The sequence below is a fragment of the Pecten maximus genome, chromosome 2, assembly GCF_902652985.1.
Source record: "Pecten maximus chromosome 2, xPecMax1.1, whole genome shotgun sequence".
NCBI classification, from domain to species: domain Eukaryota; kingdom Metazoa; phylum Mollusca; class Bivalvia; order Pectinida; family Pectinidae; genus Pecten; species Pecten maximus.
In genome coordinates, this window is record NC_047016.1 from 41,541,537 (window position 1) to 41,564,956 (window position 23,420).

Consider the following 23,420-nt stretch of genomic DNA (forward strand, 5'->3'; position numbering starts at 1 on the left):
TGATCGGCGCAGGACCTAAGATAATGCAGAACAAGGACGAATAGAATGTTGAATGTCGCTTTTGTTGTGTGTGTTTGGTTGTGTTATTTGTTGTGTTTTTTTGTATAGAATAACTATAAGAAAGTGTGTGGCTTTTATATAGTGGTTCTATATATATGTGTCACTATAGAATATTGTTGTTGTTGTTATATTGGAATATTTAAAAGGATTGGGTCGGTGTGTTATTTACATAGTGATTCTACGTGTCACTTTGCTGACGAAGAAAGCTTGAAAGTCTTAGTTTCTGTCTCTCCGTCTAGCCATTTAAATGATCTACTGGGTTTACAGTGGGGTCGAGGGTTAACATTATACAAGTATTGCCTTTTGTTTTCTGTGTAAACGAGACTATACGGACCTGGTCAAGAGTTTTTTCATCGAGGCCGAACAAACTCTAAAAAAGGTCAGTATAGCCTAGAGTACACTGAAAGCAAAAGGAAACAACTATTCTGTAATATGGCCAACAAACGAATAAGAAGTACTTAAGTTTTCAGTCCGCAGACTGAACTCTGGCACTTAAATATTGTGGGAAAAGTTTTGTTGCACATGAAGTATTTTTACCGGGTGTTCAACGTGTCTTTTCTCTTGTAATTCCTCTTCTTTAATTGTATCGATACATTGTTGGGGTATCTCGTCTGAAATATTGTGAAAACAAAAGTGTTGCCGAACACTCGCTTGTTCCAAGCATTCTGTAGTTAACGGTGATATAAAACAACAGAATGCCTTTTAGAGTATTAATATAGACATGTCCTCACACTACCTTTGATTCCTTCCAATGATAAAAAGTGAAGCCTTCATCCCTGTCAACCAAGCGTTTTGATTGCATGCGGGGCTTTATGATGAAGTACAAGCTGGTGGTGGATATGGCGTTGATTAACAAAGTGCAGACTGTCGGTGAGTATGGAGCTGATTGACGAAGTACAAGCTGGCGGTGGGTATGGAGTTGATTGACGAAGGGCAAGTCGTAATTTGAATACGATTTCCGAAACAATGCGAAGTCGTAGAGTTCTTGCAATGTAACTATTTATGCTAAATCCAAATAAAATATGACAAATCAAGTTTCATCGAATGTTATTTTAAGTAATGATTTGTTCTGAATATCATGTCCTTAAATAACAAACGTCAATGTGAAATCGCGTGTCTATGGAAAGCGTACATCACAGACAATATTGTGTCTTAACTTAATAAATGGAAATTTCAAGTGAACAATCAATATGAGCCAATCTCAACAAAACCGTCATGCACTAAAAGAAATATTCTTTTTGTAAGCTTTACTATTATTTTTCATGTCTATTGACTTTGAAAGATACCATTTAAACTGATGGAAGCTCACTTGTGTGACATCCGACTTCCGTGTACAAAATAAGATAAGTATTGTTGTTGTAAATAGCTCTTGGTTTAGTAATGGTATCTTGTGTGTAAATGATAAAGCAACAATGTATACCGACATGAAAACGAAGCCGTAATTTAAACCAAAGTCGATAAAACGATGACAAACCTATACCATTACACGGAGACCCACGACAAAGTACTACGAGAATAAGACCAGGTGTTCCGGAAAGGTAGGCGTCTTCTGCTTCACTTGGCACCCGCAACGCTAATATAGGTAGAATTTGGGTTAAGTGTAACACCCCCTCAAATCGATAACAGTAGGCAGATGACAACGGAACCACCAAGTATACCGAACAGCATAAAATACGTCTGAATTCATATATATATTTCATTGTCATTCTCAACTCGCATCTCAAGAAACCCTAAGTTATTTTATCACGCCGGGGTATCAAGAATACGCCAATGAATACATAACAAATTAAAACAGTAAGATAATCCAAATACTATAGTTAGGAGAAGCATTGGTATTGCTATCTAGAAATAAAGTATTTATATTTGGGTTAGTTGTAAACTGTACATCTTCTTACATTGAAAGTAAAGATCGAGGTAAGCGTTAAGGAGTCGGCGGGGTCCTTGTTTTCAAGTTTCCGAAGGCATATCCGAACGACATGGTCGTTCAAGTTTGTGTCATTTAAAAAAAAAACACATCGTCAATACAATTATAGGTGCAATTGAAAGACCTAATATAATTTACATAATAGTCAGGCATAGTGTTATAGCGTGTGACTAATGCCTTGAAAGGTTCTCTGAAATAAATATATATATATTATCAGATTGCTCTTGTTCCCAACATTATACCGTAAATCGGACTATTTTAGCGAGTGCAAATAAATAGGTTGTTGATATCAAAATCCAAAGGTTACATTTTTGTGCGCGAACTTCTAACGATTGTTTTACTTACGTTCATGAATAGTAAAAGATGAGGTCAATCTATTGCAAAAGTTTCGTAAATCTGTTGAATGAAAGCTTAATATATTTGAATATAAGATGAGCCGATAATGCAGTCCAGATCAGTCACTATAAACAGTCGTTAGATGGCTATGTACAATGCTTAAGTGTGTGCATCCCCGCTAACAAAGTCGATCACCAACATAATATGTTCCAGGTAAGAACGGTCTTTACTCTTTGTGTAGGGCTAAAATTCTAGCGACTTTGATTTAGTGACTTTGATATTGAGCGATTCATATATGAAATTTAAAAACTAGTTGAATTAGCTATAATTTGCAGCTTGCTGTAAGGTAACAGTTTCTTATTTACATACTGCCGATTCACGAGTAATGGGATCATGCTCTGTCATTCAAAATGTTCCTTTATTTCCATCCACGTTCTTTGTATTGTGTATCTGTCAATATGCTATTCTCGATTTTTTTTTTTTTGTTGTTGTAAGAATCAAAGGATCCATACATTGTAATAGGTCTGTTTTTTCGATGGAATCCTAGCTACCTTGTAATTTCAAAAATATCATGTAATGAACAACTTCACATTTACCCAACGTTCAGTTATTTATTCTATTAACTGCACACAGACCACAAAACTTCTTGCAGTAGGTAACTGCCAGATCGTAGACGGAACAAATGTTAATTTCTGCCATGAACTCACAGCGAATTCCAGGTTTATCCTCACATGACTGTCCAACACCTTAAAGAGAACAATAGTCAATACAGGCATAAGCAGTGGCAAGATCATAACATTTGCATAATCGGAACAATAATCTTCTATCAAATATGATGAGTGCTTCATTTCATCGCACTTTCTACGTATGAAATAATTTGTTATATAAAAAGTAAAACTATTTACACAGTAGATACGAGGTCTAATTGATAAGTTGTGAGCCTCGTATTGAAGGGGGTACTCAAGGATGTTCTTTTTAAGTCCTACTATTCTCTGACTATATAGGGCCGTGTACCCAAGGATTGGTCTGATTTGGTTAGTTTATATCGACGAAATAGTACTCTAAAGTAAACAAGACAAGCAATTTTTCCAACTTAGACAAAATAGGTTAGGGTTAGGGTAAGGTTGAAAGAGTCTGCCATTGCCATGGCTGTCATTTACGATTGTGGCTTTAAATAGCTTGAGAATCCGCCTCATTCACCTGATCTCGCTCCATCAGACTTTCATCTATTTCCGAAACTGAAAACACCTATTTCAGGCATCCTAACCCTAATATGCTGTGGATGACTTTCTAAACAGCCTAGAAAAGGAGTTCTATAAAATGTGGCATTGAGGCCCTTAAACACCGCAAAAGTGTGTAGATACTGAAGGGGATTATGTTGAAAAATAATACAATATGTCCGGCAAAATTCAAATCCTTCAATAGGGGATTATGTTGAAAAATGATACAATATGTCCGGCAAAATTCAAATCCTTCAATATGAGGCTCACAGCTTATCAATCAGCCCTCGTATAAAATGATTATTTCTATACTGTGTTTATCTATTTCATACTGTCTGCATATACTTTATTGACTTCTTGGATCAACGCTACTAACTTCATATGTTTAACGCTTTCACCATGAGTTCTTCTCAGGAAATATTCTATGACAAGACATGAACTGAAACAGTCTTTTAACGCCAATGATGAATGTAAAAAACACTTTAAATAAAGACAACTTACTATACATGTTGTCCCTTATGTATTTGTACTAATTTTCTTCATTTTCAATTTCAGGTAGATACATGCTAACGCAAGCTATGGGAAAGTTATAAAATTTCAAAAACTTCACCGATACAAACAAAATGTACACTCTCTTGATGTCACATAGACACTACATTGTAGAGCAGTAATGCAGCAGACATACGTTTCTAATGTCTCTATGTAGGTCATTAATTAATGGATACATTCGTTATCTGTGGATAAGGACAAGAAATACACCTACCCGTTGGTCCAGGAGTGGTATTGATAACTGGAGCTAAAGTTGGTCTAGGAGTGGTATTGATAAGTGGAGCTTGTGTTGGTCTAGGAGTTGTATTGATAACTGGAGCTTGAGTTGGTCTAGGAGTGGTATTGATAACTGGAGCTAAAGTTGGTCTAGGAGTGGTAATGATGACTGGAACTTGAGTTGGTGGAGTTGGTCCAGGTGTGGTATTGATAACCGGGGCTGGAGTAGGTGGAGTTGGTCTAGGAGTGGTAATGATGACTGGAACTTGAGTTGGTGGAGTTGGTCCAGGTGTGGTATTGATAACCGGGGCTGGAGTTGGTGGAGTTGGCCCAGGTGTGGTATTGATAACCGGGGCTGGAGTTGGTGGAGTTGGCCCAGGTGTGGTATTTATAACCGGGGCTGGAGTTGGTGGAGTTGGTCTAGGAGTGGTAATGATGACTGGAACTTGAGTTGGTGGAGTTGGTCCAGGTGTGGTATTGATAACCGGAACTGGAGTTGGTGGAGTTGGTCTAGGAGTGGTTTTGATGACAGGGACAGGTGTCGGAGGAGTTGGTCTTGGAGTGGTGTTGATGACAGGGACAGGTGTCGGAGGAGTTGGTCTTTGAGTGGTTTTGATGACTGGAGCTGGAGTCGGTGGAGTTGGTCTAGGAGTTGTATTGATAACAGGAGCTGGAGTTGGTGGGGTCGGTCTAGGAGTCGTTTGGATGACTGGCGCTGGAGTTGGTGGAGCAATTCGAAGAGTTGTAGAAACCCCTGGAGCAGGTGGTGGTGGTGTTGGTTGCGGAGTTGTACTAGCAGTTGATACAGGTTGAGGAGGAGTTGGTCGTGATGTAATTTGTGCCAGTGGTGCTGGGGATGGGGGAGTTGGTACAGGACTTCTATCAACCTTTGCCCCTGGTGTTGGCGTCGGTGGACGTGGTGGTGAACGTGTACTATGAGTAGTTACCGCTGGTATTACTGTAGAAAGACTGATCATGTCTGCTTCGGTACACCGCTGTGGAATTGGTGTTGAAGTAGCGAGAACTAGAAAAACATAAATAATATGATATGCTACATATTAATATAATATGAATGGGCCTTGAGATCATTATATGTGCAGTACATATTTTGATTGTTACGAAGGTTGACTTACAATGTACTTGCATGTGATGTACCGTACATATTTTGACGGGTACAAAAGTTAATTTACCTTTAGGTGATGTGCCGTACATATTTTGATGGTACAAATATTAATTTACCTGTAGGTGATGTGCCGTACATATTTTGACAGGTAAAACGTTAATTTACCTGTAGGTGATGAGCCGTACATATTTTTATTGTTACACAAGGGGCCGTTACAACATCGAGTAGTGAGGACATCACCAGTGTGAAGTCGCTTTCCTTTGGGTCTGTTGACGACGTCACACACCTATTGAATGACGAAATACACAGGATTCTCCTTTATTTACATTATCTAATGTATTTGTACTGCATTTGGATGGAAGAGGAAACGGTATTCCAGAAAAAATCATTATTTTACGATTAAATATTCTAGTTGCAAGGTCAAATACTGAGTGATAGGAAATGCCCGTTGTGTATTAGTTTCTTATATTTTCGTAATTGAATAGCAACCTCAAAACGAATATCACGATTTATCTGAAAAAAGGTAGATTAATATTTGTTTCGACGGCAGACATAGGGAGGTCGAACCATGAAACTAACATCAGGTTGATGCTTGATACTCGAAAATATCCTTGAGCATTTTATGTTATACAGAATTAAACAGAAACGTCAATTTAAGTGTGAGTTATTGGATGAAATTTATCTTCGCTCGAGATTTTGTTATTTAATTAGTTTCTAAACAAAAACATACCTTCTGCGGGAGGCATTCCAATTTCATACTAGCGTCAGGGTAAAGCAGCGATGAGGAACACATCTAAAAATAGCACAGTGACATTTACATGCACTAATAAAACACTGCATATATGTCAAAACTGATCCCAATGTTTTGATGGTATAACGTTATATACTATCTACATACATTTTATTTGACAATACATAATATATTAGATATGGCACGATTCTCGTTATTTATCATTGGTTTAAACATGATCATTTTGTGAGGTATTAACCTACTGTTTCTATTTTAGAAACATTGGGTTAACATAATGCAATTCCACCCTTTTGCAAACAAGTTTAATATCTAATATTAAACTTTAGAAACTTTGATTCGGTAAATATGGTGTTAAATCGACATGGTAAAATCTGAAATATTCACCTCGAGCTTCGCCTTCGGTTACATGTACTATCTTATTCTATCAGGTTGGTATAACACCATTTTGACCTCGCCAAATGTCCATAATTGATAATTTAACAATTAATACTATATAAACGGATTACCTGGTCCTGTCCACATTGTTTAATAGTTGTACAATCTTCCACAGTAGCAGCATTATTGCACGTAAGGCAGAGACGATTACCGGGATCATTCTCTAAATCATGAAAAGGTTTCCAGGAAATTAATTGTAAAAAGTTATTATTAAGAAATAAAATACATGTTCAAAATGGATATTGAAAACGAATGTTCACATTAAATATTGAATACGAAAAGTGTTTGATATATCTAAAAGGCTACATTTCCGAAAAAAGTGTAATAATGATCGATTTGAAAGAGGAATGGACAGTTAAATACTTTACTTCATTACCACGCACCAGAAGTTTGAGATTCTCTTTTTTATCTTTTAAAATAAAATAAAAAAGACTAATTTGCATAACGAAGAAAGTTTATAGTTGATCATTAACATATACCTTGGGTTGATTTCGGTCTTGTAAGCGATCATTACTAGAAAACTGTTATAATGTTATTAGATATACTTCTACATCATGGGTGACATTTTAGGCATGTTTTGACAAACCATTCATACGCATCTTTCAAGCAAAATTTTCTATTTCTAAATACTAAATAAGCCATTACTAGATGAGGTTTATAAGATATGTGTATAAAACATTTAATGCATTGCATAAAAAGTTTTTCATTGAACTTACGGATTAAAAGGAAACCCTGGGCATTGCAAACATGAGAGGAACAGCAGTGATGGTAGGTGCGAACGCCATAGTAACCATCGACCCCCGTTTGTGATGCATCAGCGTCACAATTTAACTCTGTACAATCCTATATCAATAAAAAAAGAATCGGATTGAACCACACAGATTTACATCATGACATAATTCTTAATGTCTAATGTTCTGGGATTCATCGTATGCTACTATAATCACAAACATAGGTTTGATATTTAACTTATAGTCGTTTCTAAGACTGAGACTGACAGTGAGCATGACACTCATATGATTTGATACCAAATGTAAACGTTTAAGAGACTGGGAGAGCGAGCAAGCACGATGCTACAATCACAAACAGGGTTATGACACATAGTAGATTGCAACTATGTTAAAGTTATGAAGAACTCGAATACTAACCCCACTTCCCTTGCAACCAGCATTATGGAGGATAATTACGGCTGGATTCTGTGCAGATGAGTTTGGATCCGTCCCATTTAAAACGGACAATCGTTCAACAAAACAAACCTATGAAAACAAACAATTCAAACATAAGACGCTTACCTATATTATATGTTCTAAACATGTAATACATTTAATAATCAATTTTGCTTTTATATTTCCTAAAAAGTGTTAAGTAGTAGTCAAGGTTGATTTCTATCTAACCGTTTATCTAGATGATATGGTAATGCCAATATTTCCTCCCAACTGAAATGATGCTTTCATTCATTTCAACATGAAGTTGAAAACGATTAACGATACGAATGTATCTCATAAGTCTCTATATAAACAATCAAAATATGTTATTATTAGATAAAGGGTTATCTATCACAACCAATAAAGTCATTGCTAGTGTCGATAAGTTTCGATAACAGCTCTGCTATCTTCCTCCGACTTGAATGACCAATATAGCGTCTTAGATAACGTTTTTACTATAGCTATCCTGACCAGCATGAATAATATGTTTCACAATATGTTAGTACTGTCTTAAAAAAGTTAATAATCAACGATATATTTCTTTCCATCATACCATCACTTCATTGATTAAGCATGTTGTGTGGTGGGTAAAACAAAGATTAGTACGAAACTAACGCTCACCTCATTAGGTTTGCAAGTGACCGTTGTATTACAGTCTTTTATTGAGGTCACTCCTTCACATTGGAGACACGTGACAGGGTCAGAAGCTGGAGAATCAGATAGCCATATATATATGCAAATTTGAAATAGTTATTTCATTATTCTCATAATTTGTTGTGTTCAAAATGTTATATAATTGAACAATTTAGTTATAAAGATTAAGCACACTACTATTAAAGAAAGTCAGTATAATGTACTTACCTTGCAATGCCTGTACCCAACAACAATAAAGAATAGCGATCAGTGCAACTAAAAATAGAAGGTGATATATCAGTGAAACGAGCTGCACGTGCACAATTCACATTAGAAAAACAGCACTGTCATTAATCATATCTCCTGATTACGATAGAAAATAAAATCTCATTTTACCCAACCAATAATGTACACAAAATTGAACGATGTTAAAGAAAATCAATTTACTTTTTATATCATCGCCTAGGTAAGACAAAAACCCAAGTTTAAGAAATAAAGGAAATTAATTGTATACATTTCAAATTTAGAGTTGTTAATAAGCAAATGAAATAAATTATAATTATTTTAAGCGAATGACATGTACACAGTGAAAAGTTCGTTATGCAAATTTGACCTAAAAACCTTGACCTGAAATTGACCTGAAAAAATATTCATGCAAATACAAGGTGAAAACTTTATGTCAACTTGAGATAAATTTCACATGAAATTGACCTAAATTGACTTGAAGACATTTTGTACGTTTATCAAGTTATAAGTATGAGATTTTGCCGCTAATATATACGGCGCAAACCCAGCTGTAACTGATTTCCTATGGCATTAGGTTGATAAGTATGCATAATTGGTTATATATTGTCCATATAACCAGTGTTAATAAGAAAATTGATTAATAAAATTATCTTTAAAACTTAAACATTAACATGCATTGTGTTATGATATGAGCAAACGGAGACAATATGGTATCGTTCTCATAATGCTACATATTTTACTGTCGTCTATAAGAGGTTGTTTATGTAACGACGAAATTAACTGACGATTCCGTTATCGATACACCATTTTACTTCTAATTGTTTATATAACAAGACTTACATTTTACGTTTGCACAAATTCCTTCCATATTCCCCTGAACCCCGCGACACCATTCTAAAGTAATCGGAGTTCAAAGGTCATATTAACATAATCAATACGTCACACAACTTCTTACAGGACAGCACATGTATAAATCTAAGAAAGTATTACGCATATTACCGAAAATACAGATGCATGTAATAGCACGTGTAGGGTTGGTTTTGTCTAGGTCGGTAACCAGTTCATTGGAAATGCTCAAATGCTCCCTTTAGCATGTGCATCATTTGCGAAAATATTTGTTTTGAACTACGCGGGTGGTAGGGGTGGTGGGTGGTATTATTCTAGGTGTTGACATTTTCTTGCATAATGCCCCATAATATATTCTAGCAACTGTTCACTAACTGTATACATTCCAGATATTATTTCATTTTTGTTCACGTTTTATTGGAAAAGATTCATGGAAATCTTAATCGTGCATTTTTTTGAGGGAGAGGTTTCTGAGGCGATAAACAAGGAGTTGATCAAATAATCTGATCAAAAATGCATTGTAATCCTGTAAATTTAATACCGATAGATATAGAATACATATTTAGATAAATTGAGGCTGCAACGCAAAACGTAAATACAATATATACAATGTAAGTGTATAATCGACAAGAAACACAGTTCCTTGTTACAAGCTAGTATCTCGTAACATTGAATGACGCCAACAGTAAGATTTATGCACAATAACTAACCATGCACATGGATAATGTAGTACAAAAAAACTGTATCATACCATTTATTTTTAGATTGTTATCTATAATACGCTGGCCTTATTTCTTTCTACAGAAAACTTCCTTATCAGTTAATAGCTGTGTCTTACCTGCCATAGTACAACAAGGTCGCGTTCAGGACAACTTATACGACAATTTATACAATTTAATACAAAATTCATTTTTCATAAACACTAGTAAGAAACATAGTTGATTAAATGAGTTATTTAAGCCATGGTATAGTTATAATTAAACACTAAAATCCCTCAGACAATCAGTACAGTATAAACATCGCTAGACACATCTCCTATATGTTTTGGTGTTAAAAGGATATATTATTTTCTTAGATTTTCTTTTGATCCCTAGAATATAACAGTGAAGTCTGTAATGGCCAAAACTGTCCAATGTGGAGGTTTATTCATAGTATATTTAGGCTCCAATTGTGTTTCATTGATCTAGAGAGTGCTGGTTAACCAAAATATCTTTTGTTCTGATAAAACTTGATGATGATCACACTTGTCAATGTCACCCTGTACGATTAGGTTTATCTGAGACAGCTACTTTCCTATGATGATAACGACCGAAACCAGCTGCTTAGTTCCATACATATACATTACCTCTGAGACAGATCAGAACGTTACCGCTTTAATCGAGGGTCATTTCTTACGTCCGCTAACATGGTCGACAAAGCACCACAGGGTTGTATACTGATCTTAGCCAGTATTATAATATGTACGTATTAACAAGAAATATATACAGAACTTGATACTCATAATGCACAGCATTCCATTTAAGCGTTCATTTATTACTTTCATATTCGTAATTGTTGTCGAATATTTTAGATATAAAACAACTATATGAGAAATCTCCATTTTAATACGTTCTATATGTAATTAATGTCGCAATTTCAGCGGTACTAAGTCTTTCACCCCCATTGTCAGAAGAGGCGCTAAAGTAAGTTTATAAGTCTGACTCTCATTCTAATATAGAATATTCAAACACTTGTGTTTAAAATTCCATGCACATGCACTTTATAAGATATAAGTTGGACATGTAGTATATGCCATATTGTGTTTTCCTACTTAAAATGTGTATCCATTTTGCTGTTCTGTTTCATATTACATAATAGTATCCATCTAACGCGTTTTGTTTTGCAAATGGGATATCAAATGCTTATGAGTTCATTCCCATTGTATGTATTTCAAAAAATCGTTTATCAAATCAATCATGTGTATATGACCTGGTTTTTGGACATTCCATAGACCTTCATGTAAATGCTCCCGAATCGCCAAGATGATATAGACTGGAAGTATCTTAAGCCTCTATTGATGTATTGTATCTAGATACGTATTATGTGCCGGTGTGAACTTCCTCTTTCTGGACGGTTGCTTCAAATTTACTTCATTGATCAAATATAATTAGTACCATGATTCATACTGGTAATATTCCATATGATTCAGTTATCATGATTTATAGCTCGATTATCAACGCATGAACATACCTTGTAATGTATTTCCTATTAACATATTATGCAGTAGCAAAACTTCCTGTTGTTTTTCGAAGCTCGTTGGACAAAGACGTTCGCTATGCTATACTTCATTCTAAAATCCATAACCAACATCGCCATTCTACAAAGACATCCTTAAAGAGTATGTATGTTGGTGTAGGGGGGAAAATATACTCCACGCCACAAATATTCGCACAAACTATCAACGTTGACGCCACACAGGCTGTTTCTCAGGACATCTTGTGGAAGGTAGGCATTAATGTTCGGTTGATATAATTTTTCAGGTTTATAAAAATATGTATCGACCTTATCAAAAGGCAATAATTGTGTATCGGTTGTTACTACGTCCTTTATATTGATTATTCGTATTCATTCCTGATTTGTTGTCCTGATAAACATTTGATAAAAAAAAATAATATTACGTTCTTTCTTTTTTATACCACATGTACTATTACTGTTGTAATACTGTATTAATAATGTTACTTGCTAATGTACTAGAAATATGATATTCTGTTCAATACTTTAATATACAGATAATAATCACAATTATTGCAATACTCTTCTTTGTACTGCTAGTATTATGACATTCTAAAACTATTACATTATTATATTTCCATTTGCTTTGCATTGTCACTATATAATCTGACCAAACCAAAAAGAAAGCTATAGGATCATATATCTAACATAACTCCCATTTGTGTAGTGAACAATGTTCGTGACGTCACTAAATGACGTCGTTTTTTTTTCTGACGTAGGGCATTTATTTTCTAAAGAAGGCAGCTTATAACTTAAATTATTACCATTATACGGTACAGTTTTTACAATTAAGTTGTGGACATTATCAAAACATATACTATTTTTACACCAGGCGACAGTCATTGTGTCCTACATGGTAAAATACATGCCCGCGGATATATTTGCTGGAGTAGCGAACAGTCATGGCGTAGGAATATTTACGGCTGCCGATGGTGCCACTGCATTTCCTGAGAATGCACATCTAGCTGACACTCCTCAATGCCATGGTAGCTTTATTCCATTTCTGCAGTTACATATACATATTCTCGATAACCCATTACTGAATTATTAACTTAAACTTTCCGTTGCTTGGAGATTTCATGCCAGCTTTCCGTAAATTTTATTTATCGATATTTTATTATAATATTCTGTCATCAATGTATCTCACGTCACAGGAACATGCAGTGGGGCTTGCTCATACACGTGTACGACTGACGGACGTAAGTATTCAACAATTGCCGGAATTACCAATTCCCGATCTGTGGCACTTTCAACCAATATCGGCTGTCAGACTGGCGACCCGCAGGGTGGACAGGAAAACATCCTTGTGCATGAATTTGGACACTTGGTATTGATGTATATGCCAAAAACATACAGAGATCAGGTAAAATGTGATTGTAAATCGATTTCAATATAAATACTCAAGTCTGTTAAAAGAAACACTTAATTGCAGACTCCAAAATTACTTTGATATGCAGTTGGAAAATGTGATCTGGTGTTTCATGGTCAGGTTTAGCGGACAATGAAACAGCGGGACATACCAATTTAAGTGACATTGCGTTTCAAAGATAGATTTTAGAAGAAGCTTAAATAAATGTATTAGATAAATGTATTATACCTGGAAAAAGCAGGTGCCACGTTAGGCAGTCTGGAATTTAATGTCAGGTATATATTGCCCTCGAACTTTACATCCATATCAAGCGGTCGACCACAACCCACGAAAATATCCGGGGTAAAGTCATGATCATTTTCTCTTCAGCTCATTACCGCCTACAACTACGCAGCCCAACACCAAGTCTGGTATCCTGGGTACGAGCTCAGCAACAAAGACGAATATTGGGCGGAGGCAACTGCATCGTTCTTCAATGTCATAACACGAGATGACGGGCCTGCCGGGGGAATGAACAAGTAGGTGTTGAATGATGCTTTAGATAGAACAGTTTGGCGAGATATTGTTTTACTTCCTTCATAAACACATTAAGATCGTTTAAAAACTATGGCATAGCTGTAAGTATATATACATATTTATATAATTTCCTGTGCTGGAGGAATGAAATATTTGTATCAAAAAATAAATAAATAATAAAATCAAGGACGGGGGCCGCGATGGCTCGGTAAGTTAAAGTGCCAGCCACGTAATCTCAGGTGAAGATTATAGATGCGTGTTTCGACGTTCTCTACACGTATCGGTTTGTATTTCTCATGGGGCTTTCTGTTTACGGGGCGATTAACCTAGCACACAAATAAAACACAAACATTAAAGGACGGAGTCCAAGGATAATGTGTTAAATGAAAAACGGTGTCAAAAAATGATTGACCAAATGACACACGGGGATCCACAAATAATGAACCAATACGGGATCCTTCCTCACAGGGGACAGAGTACAAAACCTTCTTCACAGGCATCAGAGCCCAAGTACTTTCTAACAAGGGAAAAAACCTAAAGACTTTCTTACAGGGGACAGAGTCCAAATAATTCCTTATAGGGGACAGAAACCAAAGCGCCCAAATACACCTCACAGGGGACATGGCCCAAAGCCTTCCTCACAGGGGATACAGCAAAAAAAAGTCTTTCTCACATGGGGTCAGGACCCAAATACTTCCTCATTTGGGACATAGTCCAAAACCTTCATCACACGAGACAGAGTCAAAAATCTTCATCACAGGAGACAGAGCCAAAAACCTTCATCACAGGGGACATAGTCCAAAGTCTTCATCACAGGGCACATAGACCAAAGTCTCTATCAGAGGGGTCAGATCTCAAATATTTCCTCACAGGGACAGAATATCAAGCCTTTCTCACCGGAGACAGAAACCAAACCCTTCTTCACAGGAGCGAACGCATAACGGAACTCCGAATTTTAGGTTATTCCAATGGAAACATAAGGAATAAAAATTGTAGAAAGAACGAGAGAAAAAAATCCCAAATTAAGTCACCTCGAATAATTACAATTTTTACGTCGTAACGGACACAGAACGATTTTAAAAGTATTGTGAATCAAGTTTATAGATTCATTTATATCACTGTGATTGGTTCGGACAAAATATTTGTATGATGAAACCAGAGTATCAGCAAGAAACATCTAAAGTAATCCATACGTTCTGTGGCGCTAACTGACCACCATTTCTACTTTATTGGCTAGCAAAATGGTATCACCAACTACATCATACAGTTTGACAAAGATTTGTATGACTGGTGTTGTCAATGAAACAATAGACGCTAAGCCTTCCGGAACACCTGATCTGATTCCACTTGTACTTTTTTCAAGAGTTTTTATGCGAATGTAAACTTTTGTCCGTATGTTGTCCTCGTTTTGTTGACTTTGGGTTAGAATTACGGTGTCGTCTTTATTTTGGTATTCTCTGTTGATATTATACAACTTCGCTTTGTAAAAATGCCAAACAGTTACCTAACATTGTGTATATATAGCATACTGAGGTCCAACATTTTTACAGTAATCGAGGACAAATAATAACACCGCAAGGAAGCGGGTCACGTATCCTAACACCATATATGGTACTACACGCTTACTTACTCAATCATGCATGTTCTTCTTTACTTGTAGGTGTGAATTTACCCATATCTGTACATCGGAGACAGAGAATAGAGCTTGGTTAAAAAAGCATGATGCATGGCTATTCAATGTTCTCAGCAAAGTCTACACAAACAACCATCCCGAGTACCCCAGTGGACTGCGGATATGTATGTAACCGTACTAGAGTCAGTTTATCATGTCAAAATAAACATATGAGCATGCATTTGATTTATTGTGGATTCCGTGGAAATAAAACATTTGTACCTCACAACATGATCACCATCCTAAGTTTATTGATGTCGAAGAATGTAGATTGATAGATAAATTAAGCACTTTTAGACAAGGCACACACGATACCATATCAGACACTATAAAAGTCCATATCACGACAGCCTTATACAAATAAACACCGTAATCGCACTACAGGACTAGATACACCTACTGTAAGGCTAGATACACGTACGGTAAGACTAGATACATGTGCTGTAAGACTAGATACATGTGCTGTAAGACTAGATACACGTGTTGTAAGACTAGATACGCGTACTGTAAGACTAGATACACGTACTGTAAGACTGAATAAACGTGATGTAAGACTATATACACATGCTGTAAGACTAGATACATATGCTGTAAGACTAGATACACGTGATGTAAGACTATATACACATGCTGTAAGACTAGATACATGTGCTGTAAGACTAGATACACGTGATGTAAGACTAGATACATGTGCTGTAAGACTATATACACGTGCTGTAAGACAAGATACACCGATATAAGACTAGAAACACGCACTGTAAGACTAGAAACATGTGCTGTAAGACTATATACACGTGCTGTAAGACTGGATACACGTCCTGTAAGAGTACATACACGTGCTGTAAGACTAGATACACGTACTGTAAAACTAGATACACATGCTGTAAGTCTAGATACATGTGCTGTAAGACTAGATACACGTGATGTAAGACTAGATACACGCCCTGTAAGACTATATACACGTGCTGTAAGACTATATACACGTGCTGTAAGACTAGATACACCGCTGTAAGACTAGACTCACGCACTGTAAGACTGGATACACGTACTTTAAGATTAGAAACACGTACTGTAAGACTAGATACACGTACTGAAAGACTGGATATCATACTGTAAGACTAGATACGCGTGCTGTAAGACTAGATACACGTACTGTAAGACCAGATAATCGTACTGTACGACTAGATACACGTACTGTGAGACTAGATACGCGTGCTGTAAGACTAGATACACGTACTGTAAGACCAGATACTCGTACTGTACGACTAGATACACGTACTGTAAGACTAGATACACGTGCTGTAAGACTAGATTCACGTGCTGTAAGCCTAGATACATGTGCTGTAAGACTAGATACATGTGCTGTAAGACTAGATACACGTGCTGTAAGCCTAGATACACGTGTTGTAAGACTAGATACATGTGCTGTAAGACTAGATACATGTGCTGTAAGACTAGATACACGTGCTGTAAGCCTAGATACACGTGTTGTAAGACTAGATACACGTGCTGTAAGACTAGATACACATGCTGTAAGCCTAGATACACGTTTGTAAGACTAGATACACGTGCTGTAAGACTAGATACACGTACTGTAAGACTAGATACACGTGCTGTAAGACTAGATACACGTACTGTAAGACCAGATACTCGTACTGTAAGACTAGATACACGTGATGTAATACCGTTTCGTCGAACCATACGGAACTTAAACGGCCAGAGCCAAAGTAAAACCAAAGCAAAAGAACATGACGACCATTTTGAAAGGGGAAACTTCACTTTAGTGTGTTATAAGTGTATACGTAGGTGTCAGTACCTCAGTACTAATGAACTAAGTATGAACATTTCAGTTCAGTTCATTTTACAGTATTCCAATGCAAAACAGAATTTCCCCCACGCTCGTATTTGTTTTCAAAAAATACATAGCAATATTGTCAATGAATTTTAATTACTTTGCACAAAATTCATAATTACAGTTTTGGGCAATTTCAATTTATACTGTTAGAAGACGTTTTTAATCCATACAAAAGGACTGCAATAGGAAGTATATTTGACCTTCAGAAAATTTCGCTTAATGTAAAAATATTATGTTCTTACTCAAAATCCATCATATTTTTATATACCGTTCAGTGTATTCAAAAAAGTAACGTCTTGCTTTGCATGTATGCTATCTTACATGTTATTATCAGCATGCTTATGCTAAGTTTTCTAAACCAAAATAAATATTGCAGCATTTCCCCCAAAACCATACATTGTTTTTTTTTTAATCTTTGGCACGAAAAGGATGCTATTGTCTTGTATAAGTACATGTAGGAACTTAAATGTCTATTTATAGGACTACAGAGGCTATCAATATCATATCATATTTGCTTTTTAGGCCTTTTTTTAACCCGACCTTTGACTTTAATATGAAATTATAGTCATTATTATCAAATTGGATTTTACTTGAATCCAAAATTCTATGTATGTTCGAAGGGACAGTTAATGAGATTTTAAAGTTCCTGGTACTGTTTGTATACTTCATAAGCCCCCCCCCCCCCCACACACACACACACACACACACACAAAAAATAACGTAACAAAGAATAAACAAACCAATTTTCTCTTTCAGGTTGTATTTATGTTGATCAACAATCATAAAAATATCCACAAGTACATACATGTAATACCACAACTACACAAGAATGAAATCAACTATATACAAATATATTGATTCTTGACCAATGAAAATGCTTGAATATTTGTGGGGAAGTGTAACGAAACCAAATTCAGTTTGAAAATCTTAATCCAGGAGATTGAGGAAACAATCAAACCATGTCAACAATACATATTGATTACTGTAATTTTTGAAAAATCAATTTTGGTTTAGCACAGGAACACGAAATTTATGCTCAGTCAACAGATAGTTAAATTCTGGGCAGCTAGACTTTAATTACAATGTAGATATACACTATATAGACTATATTGCACAGTGGAGAACCCCGAATGGTCGAGACTATTTGCAGAAACATTTAAATCATCTTTTTATATTATGTATCATTATATATTTTCAGACAACTCTATACAATAATCATGCAATCCATTGACATAAATAAATATACACAATTGCATAAGAAAATAAATGAACTTCCATAAAAAAAAAAAGCATCTGTCTGTTCATAAATTAAGGTCCCGCTCTCAATAGTATAACTGAACACAATGAATTTCTGCTGTCAAAACAACATATGTAAATCCATTCGAAATTAAAGCATCAACGTCTTGTTCACTACTAAGTCTGGCTAATACAAAAGCTCAGTAAAAACAAAGGGCCTGCATCACTCACCAGGAAATTTCAGTAATCATGGTAAAATACTCTCATGTAAGTTATATTTCAAATATATTCAAATGTATTGGGCCCCACCCCTCCGACCTCAGGGGAGCCACACCCTTGGTTTATACAAAATTGGATCTCTTTTGCCCAATAATGCTCCAGACCAAATTTCATCAAAATTCATTCTGGTGTAATTTCATCAAAATTCATTCTGGGGTTCAAGACTACCCAGGTAGTATTGATTTAAAGGAAATGTTAGTGGACGATGGACGATGTGCCATGGTATAAGCTCACTGATTCTTTGGGTCAGGTGAGCTAAAAATGAAGTGAAAAATATTAATTGCTTTCTACATATAAATAATGTGATTTGTCCATAGACTACCTGGGGTATAATGTACTGTGTAATCATAGCAAAAAAATATGAAAACCTGTGTAAATGTGAAATAATACAGACATACCTGCAATTAGCACACTGCTTATCCTTCACCTTAATAAGTAATTGAATAACTTAAACAGGTTAGGGAGGAACAAAGTCTATCATTTGTCTCTTTACAGGTGTATTGACATACAATAAATGCAATCATTTGGGAAAAGAACTTTATACTCTGAGTTACAAAAAAAATGAAGGCCATACAGTGTTGTGGTACTACAAATCTAAAGCAATTTATCAAAAAAATATGTAGTTAAAACACTGTTTTTATGGTTTTTAAATTGTTTCACTTCAAGATTAGATAACAAAATATAAAACAAAATTTTGTAATGCAACATTCTGAAGTCCACATGACTATCAGTAAAGGCATAAAAATGAACACTTTTGAGATCGATTTTTTATCTGTTATTTCGATATATGTTGAGAAAATATAGGTATGATATTATGCATTAAAATAAATCTTAATCTTATAAAAGATGTTAAAAATGCATAAAAAGGTATGATTTTAAGTCCAATAAAGATAACTGCATGTAGTGTGGACTGACTAGGCTGTAATCATGAGTGGGCCAAATAAGCCCTACCAGCAGTTATAATCAACAACCGCACGAAGAAAATGTCACCAAAACTATCGCATCACCGTAATAAGATACAGGATGTATAGTCACATTCCTGATGATGAAATAGATAGAATGGAGGAGTTTTAAAATCAACATTATGAATGCAAGGTTCACTTGATTTAATCAATTGCATGTATGCTAATAAAGAGAGAATGTATAATAACTTTAGAAACATTGGGAGCGTGTTTGTTCACGATGACAAATTGGTTGGTCAAAATCTTTAACATTTCATGTATAAATCCTGTCTCCAGACATGTAAATCTAAAAATAGGTCTATAGTTTGTTTGCCAAGACTTGCTAGAAAGTTAAATAAGACTACTATAGATTTGTCCTTAGTCTATAAACAAACAACTATATTCCGCTCCATGTTTTAAAAGTACCATGGGTATTGATCAGATAAGGGAGGTAACTACAAAATGAGTAACGGTCAAATCACAACTAGATGCCACTCAGATGGACTGAATATGACAAAATTGTGGCAGATATTATCATTGATGAACAAAACACAACTCACAAAGAGAAAAGTAAAGAGGAGAAGTTTTCTTCACACACTGGGGTTAATACATAAACATTCTCAAATACAAGAGGCCCAGAGGGCCTGTATCGCTCACCTGGTTTCATGAGATATTTGCCACTGGTATTGCTATGTCAATATATCATAGGCATTTTATATGGTTACATGAACATTGTTTTTATTGTAATTCTAACAAGAGATCCCAGAGGGATCTTGGCGCCCACCATTGAATGATCTTTATAGGTTCCATGTCAGATTGATCTTTTCTCTACTTTTCCCTTCCTCTAAGTCTTACTAATCTGTGTAAATTCAGAAACAGCCCTCTAGTACTTTTCAAACAAGGGGAACCTATATATAAAATTTAAGATTTAGCGATAATGGCTGTCTGTCGGCCATGTTGTTTTCGGATTGGTCCCAAAATGCAACACCAGGGACCAAGGGGAACCAACATATGAAATTTGAGAAAGAACCCTTCAGTACCTTCTATAGCGATAACAAACTTCAATTGTCAAAATCCAAGATGGCTGCCTGTCAGCCAGGTTGTTTTCTGACTGGTCTCAAAATTCAATATGCATAACTAGGGACAGAGGGGAACCTAATAATAAAATTTCAGAAAGATATCTTCAGCAATTTCTGATAAATAGCGATAACAAACTTCAATTGTCAAAATCCAAGATGACTGCCAGTCGGCCATGTTGTTTTCCTATTGGTCCCAAGATGCAATATGCAGAACAACAGACCAAGGGGAATTTAAAAAAAAGTCTGAGAAAGATCCCTTCAGTACTTTCTGAGAAATAGCGATAACAAACTTCAATTGTCAAAATCCAAGATGGCTGCCTGTCGGCCATGTTGTTTACCGATTGGTCTCAATATGCAATATGCTTAACTAGGCACCAAGGGGAACCAACATATGAAATTTGAGAAAGATCCCTTCAGTACTTTCTGAGAAAAAGCAATAACAAACTTCAATTGTCAAAATCCAAGATGGCTGCCTGTCGGCCATGTTGTTTTCCGATTGGTCTCAAAATGCGATATGCATAACTAGGCACCAAGGGGAACCTACATATGAAATTTGAGAAAGATCCCTTCAGTACTTTCCGAGAAAAAGCGATAACAAACTTCAATTGTCAAAATCCAAGATGGCTGCCTGTCGGCCATGTTGTTTTCAGATTGGTCTCAAAACGCAATATGCATAACTAGGCACCAAGGGGAACCTTCATATGAAATTTGAGAAAGATCCCTTTAGCACTTTCTCAGAAATAGCGATAACAAACTTCAATTGTCAAAATCCAAGATGGCTGCCTGTCGGCCATGTTGTTTTCCGATAGGTCTCAAAATGCAATATGCATAACTAGGCACCAAGGGGAACCAACATATGAAATTTGAGAAAGATCCCTTCAGTACTTTCTGAGAAATAGCGATATCAAACTTCAATTGTCAAAATCCAAGATGGCTGGCTGTCGGCCATGTTGTTTTCCGATTGTTCTCAAAATGCGATATGCATAACTAGGCACCAAGGGGAACCTACATATGAAATTTGAGAAATATCCCTTCTGTGCTTTCTGAGAAATAGCGATAACAAACTTCAATTGTCAAAATCCAAGATGGCTGCCTGTCGGCCATGTTGTTTTCCGATAGGTCTCAAAATGCAATATGCATAACTAGGCACCAAAGGGAACCTACATATGAAATTTGAGAAAGATCCCTTCAGTACTTTCTGAGAAATAGCGATAACAAGAATTGTTTACGGACGGACGGACGGACGACAGACCACGGACGCAGGGCGATTTGAATAGCCCACCATCTGATGATGGTGGGCTAAAAATGTCAATTAAGCCAAATTGATCCCTTTTGGCCCCGCCCCTCAGCTCCCCGGGGGGTCATCCCCACCAATTGTACAATTTTGAATCCCCACCCCATAGTAATGCTACCAAGCAAATATGAGCGATATCCATTGCTCGGTTTCAGAGAAGAAGTCGTTTATATCAAAATAGCTAAATAGACTCCTTTTGGCCCCGCCCCAGAGGCCCCCAGGGGGTCAGCCCCATCATTTGTACAATTTTGAGTCCCCTACCCATAAGGATGCTTCTGACCAAATTTGGTGAAATTCCGATCAGCGGTTATGAAGAAGAAGTCAAATAAGTCAATTGTTGACGGACGGACGGACGGACGGACGACAGACCGACGACGGACGCCACGGTATGGCATAAGCTCACCTTGGTCCTTCGGACCAGGTGAGCTAATAATTATTTTCTTCTTTATAAATAATGATACAACATTTATCTTGATCAATAAAATCATTAAATCGATAACAGTAAGTATCTTGAACAATCCTTTGGGTTTTGGTTGAAAACAAAATAACCCGTATCAGTGGTACATGATCAATTCCAGCAAAAGGATGATATTTTACATGGGCAGTTTAATGTGATTTATCGACTCTACAGAACCATTTAATACATTAAACATACTAATAAACAAAATGTACGTCTATATATCACACAGTGGAGAAATTTGTACATTTCCATGATTCTCCAAGTTAGACCTACTTTAGAAATAGCATGTGTTATTGTTGAATTACAGCTTTAAGATATCTTCTTAACTAGACATATCCGATCATTTGCAGCACATCTATAAGGTTCCCTAACATCAAGATAAGTCGAGATACTACACAACAGTAAGTTTATTTTACACTTACAAAAATTCTAATAATAGATTTATTAATAGATTAATGTCTGGTGTTTCATGGAGAGGCAATGATATTTTAATCTCTCTTTATCAGCAGAGGGAAGAAAAATCACACTTTAAAAACACTTAAAAATGTACATGTAATTTTTTGTTGTTATATTATTGACTTAATCAACAGGTACTTCTTAACTGACTTAACATGTACATCTTAATTGTATCATAACTTGTCGTATCATAAGTGACTTAACATGTACATCTTAATTGTATCATAACTTGTCGTATCATAAGTGACTTAACATGTACATCTTAATTGTATCATAACTTGTCGTATCATAAGTGACTTAACATGTACATCTTAATTGTATCATAACTGACTTAACATGTACATCTTAATTGTCGTATCATAACTGACTTAATCAACTGGTACATCTTAACTGTCGTATCATAAGTGACTTAATCAACTGGTACATCTTAATTGTCGTATCATAAGTG

At 35.9% G+C, this 23,420-nt stretch overlaps 2 protein-coding genes and 1 long non-coding RNA gene across 4 annotated transcripts; 1 reads left to right on the forward strand and 2 right to left on the reverse strand.

Annotated features, from left to right (window-relative positions):
• Positions 1–2,810: 2,810 nt before the first annotated feature.
• On the reverse strand, positions 2,811–9,591 carry LOC117322113 (mucin-2-like). Its single transcript, XM_033876870.1, has 10 exons — positions 9,539–9,591; positions 8,681–8,728; positions 8,441–8,526; positions 7,763–7,870; positions 7,331–7,457; positions 6,686–6,777; positions 6,159–6,221; positions 5,594–5,714; positions 4,304–5,329; positions 2,811–3,066 (listed from the first exon to the last, which is right to left on the reverse strand). Exons 1-10 carry the CDS (start codon positions 9,564–9,566, stop codon positions 2,924–2,926), a joined length of 1,842 nt encoding a protein of 613 aa, XP_033732761.1. The 5' UTR covers positions 9,567–9,591; the 3' UTR covers positions 2,811–2,923.
• A 1,290-nt stretch (positions 9,592–10,881) lies between these two features.
• Positions 10,882–15,606, forward strand: LOC117322114. Its single transcript, XM_033876871.1, has 7 exons — positions 10,882–11,004; positions 11,184–11,226; positions 11,836–12,028; positions 12,648–12,801; positions 12,970–13,178; positions 13,554–13,702; positions 15,361–15,606. Exons 1-7 carry the CDS (start codon positions 10,950–10,952, stop codon positions 15,503–15,505), a joined length of 948 nt encoding a protein of 315 aa, XP_033732762.1. The 5' UTR covers positions 10,882–10,949; the 3' UTR covers positions 15,506–15,606.
• A 7,299-nt stretch (positions 15,607–22,905) lies between these two features.
• On the reverse strand, positions 22,906–23,412 carry LOC117322116. 2 transcript variants are annotated; one of them, XR_004531458.1, is made up of 2 exons: positions 23,251–23,412; positions 22,906–23,117 (listed from the first exon to the last, which is right to left on the reverse strand). It is a non-coding gene; the product is annotated as an uncharacterized LOC117322116 (long non-coding RNA). The 2 variants fall into 2 exon arrangements; XR_004531459.1 differs by having other exon boundaries at positions 23,153–23,251.
• Positions 23,413–23,420: the final 8 nt, after the last annotated feature.

Bases quoted from the DNA above. Each gene is read 5' to 3' on its own strand.
- LOC117322114 (XM_033876871.1), top strand. From the start codon at position 10,950: ATGGTCGACAAAGCACCACAGGGTTGTATACTGATCTTAGCCAGTATT. The intron at 13,179-13,553 runs GTAAAATGTGAT...TTTTCTCTTCAG, and splicing joins CAAAAACATACAGAGATCAG to CTCATTACCGCCTACAACTA. The intron at 13,703-15,360 runs GTAGGTGTTGAA...CTTTACTTGTAG, and splicing joins CCTGCCGGGGGAATGAACAA to GTGTGAATTTACCCATATCT.
- LOC117322113 (XM_033876870.1), bottom strand. From the start codon at position 9,566: ATGGAAGGAATTTGTGCAAACGTAAAAT. The intron at 8,729-9,538 runs GTAAGTCTTGTT...TTCTATTTTTAG, and splicing joins AATTTGTGCAAACGTAAAAT to TTGCACTGATCGCTATTCTT. The intron at 7,871-8,440 runs GTGAGCGTTAGT...TTGTTTTCATAG, and splicing joins TCACTTGCAAACCTAATGAG to GTTTGTTTTGTTGAACGATT.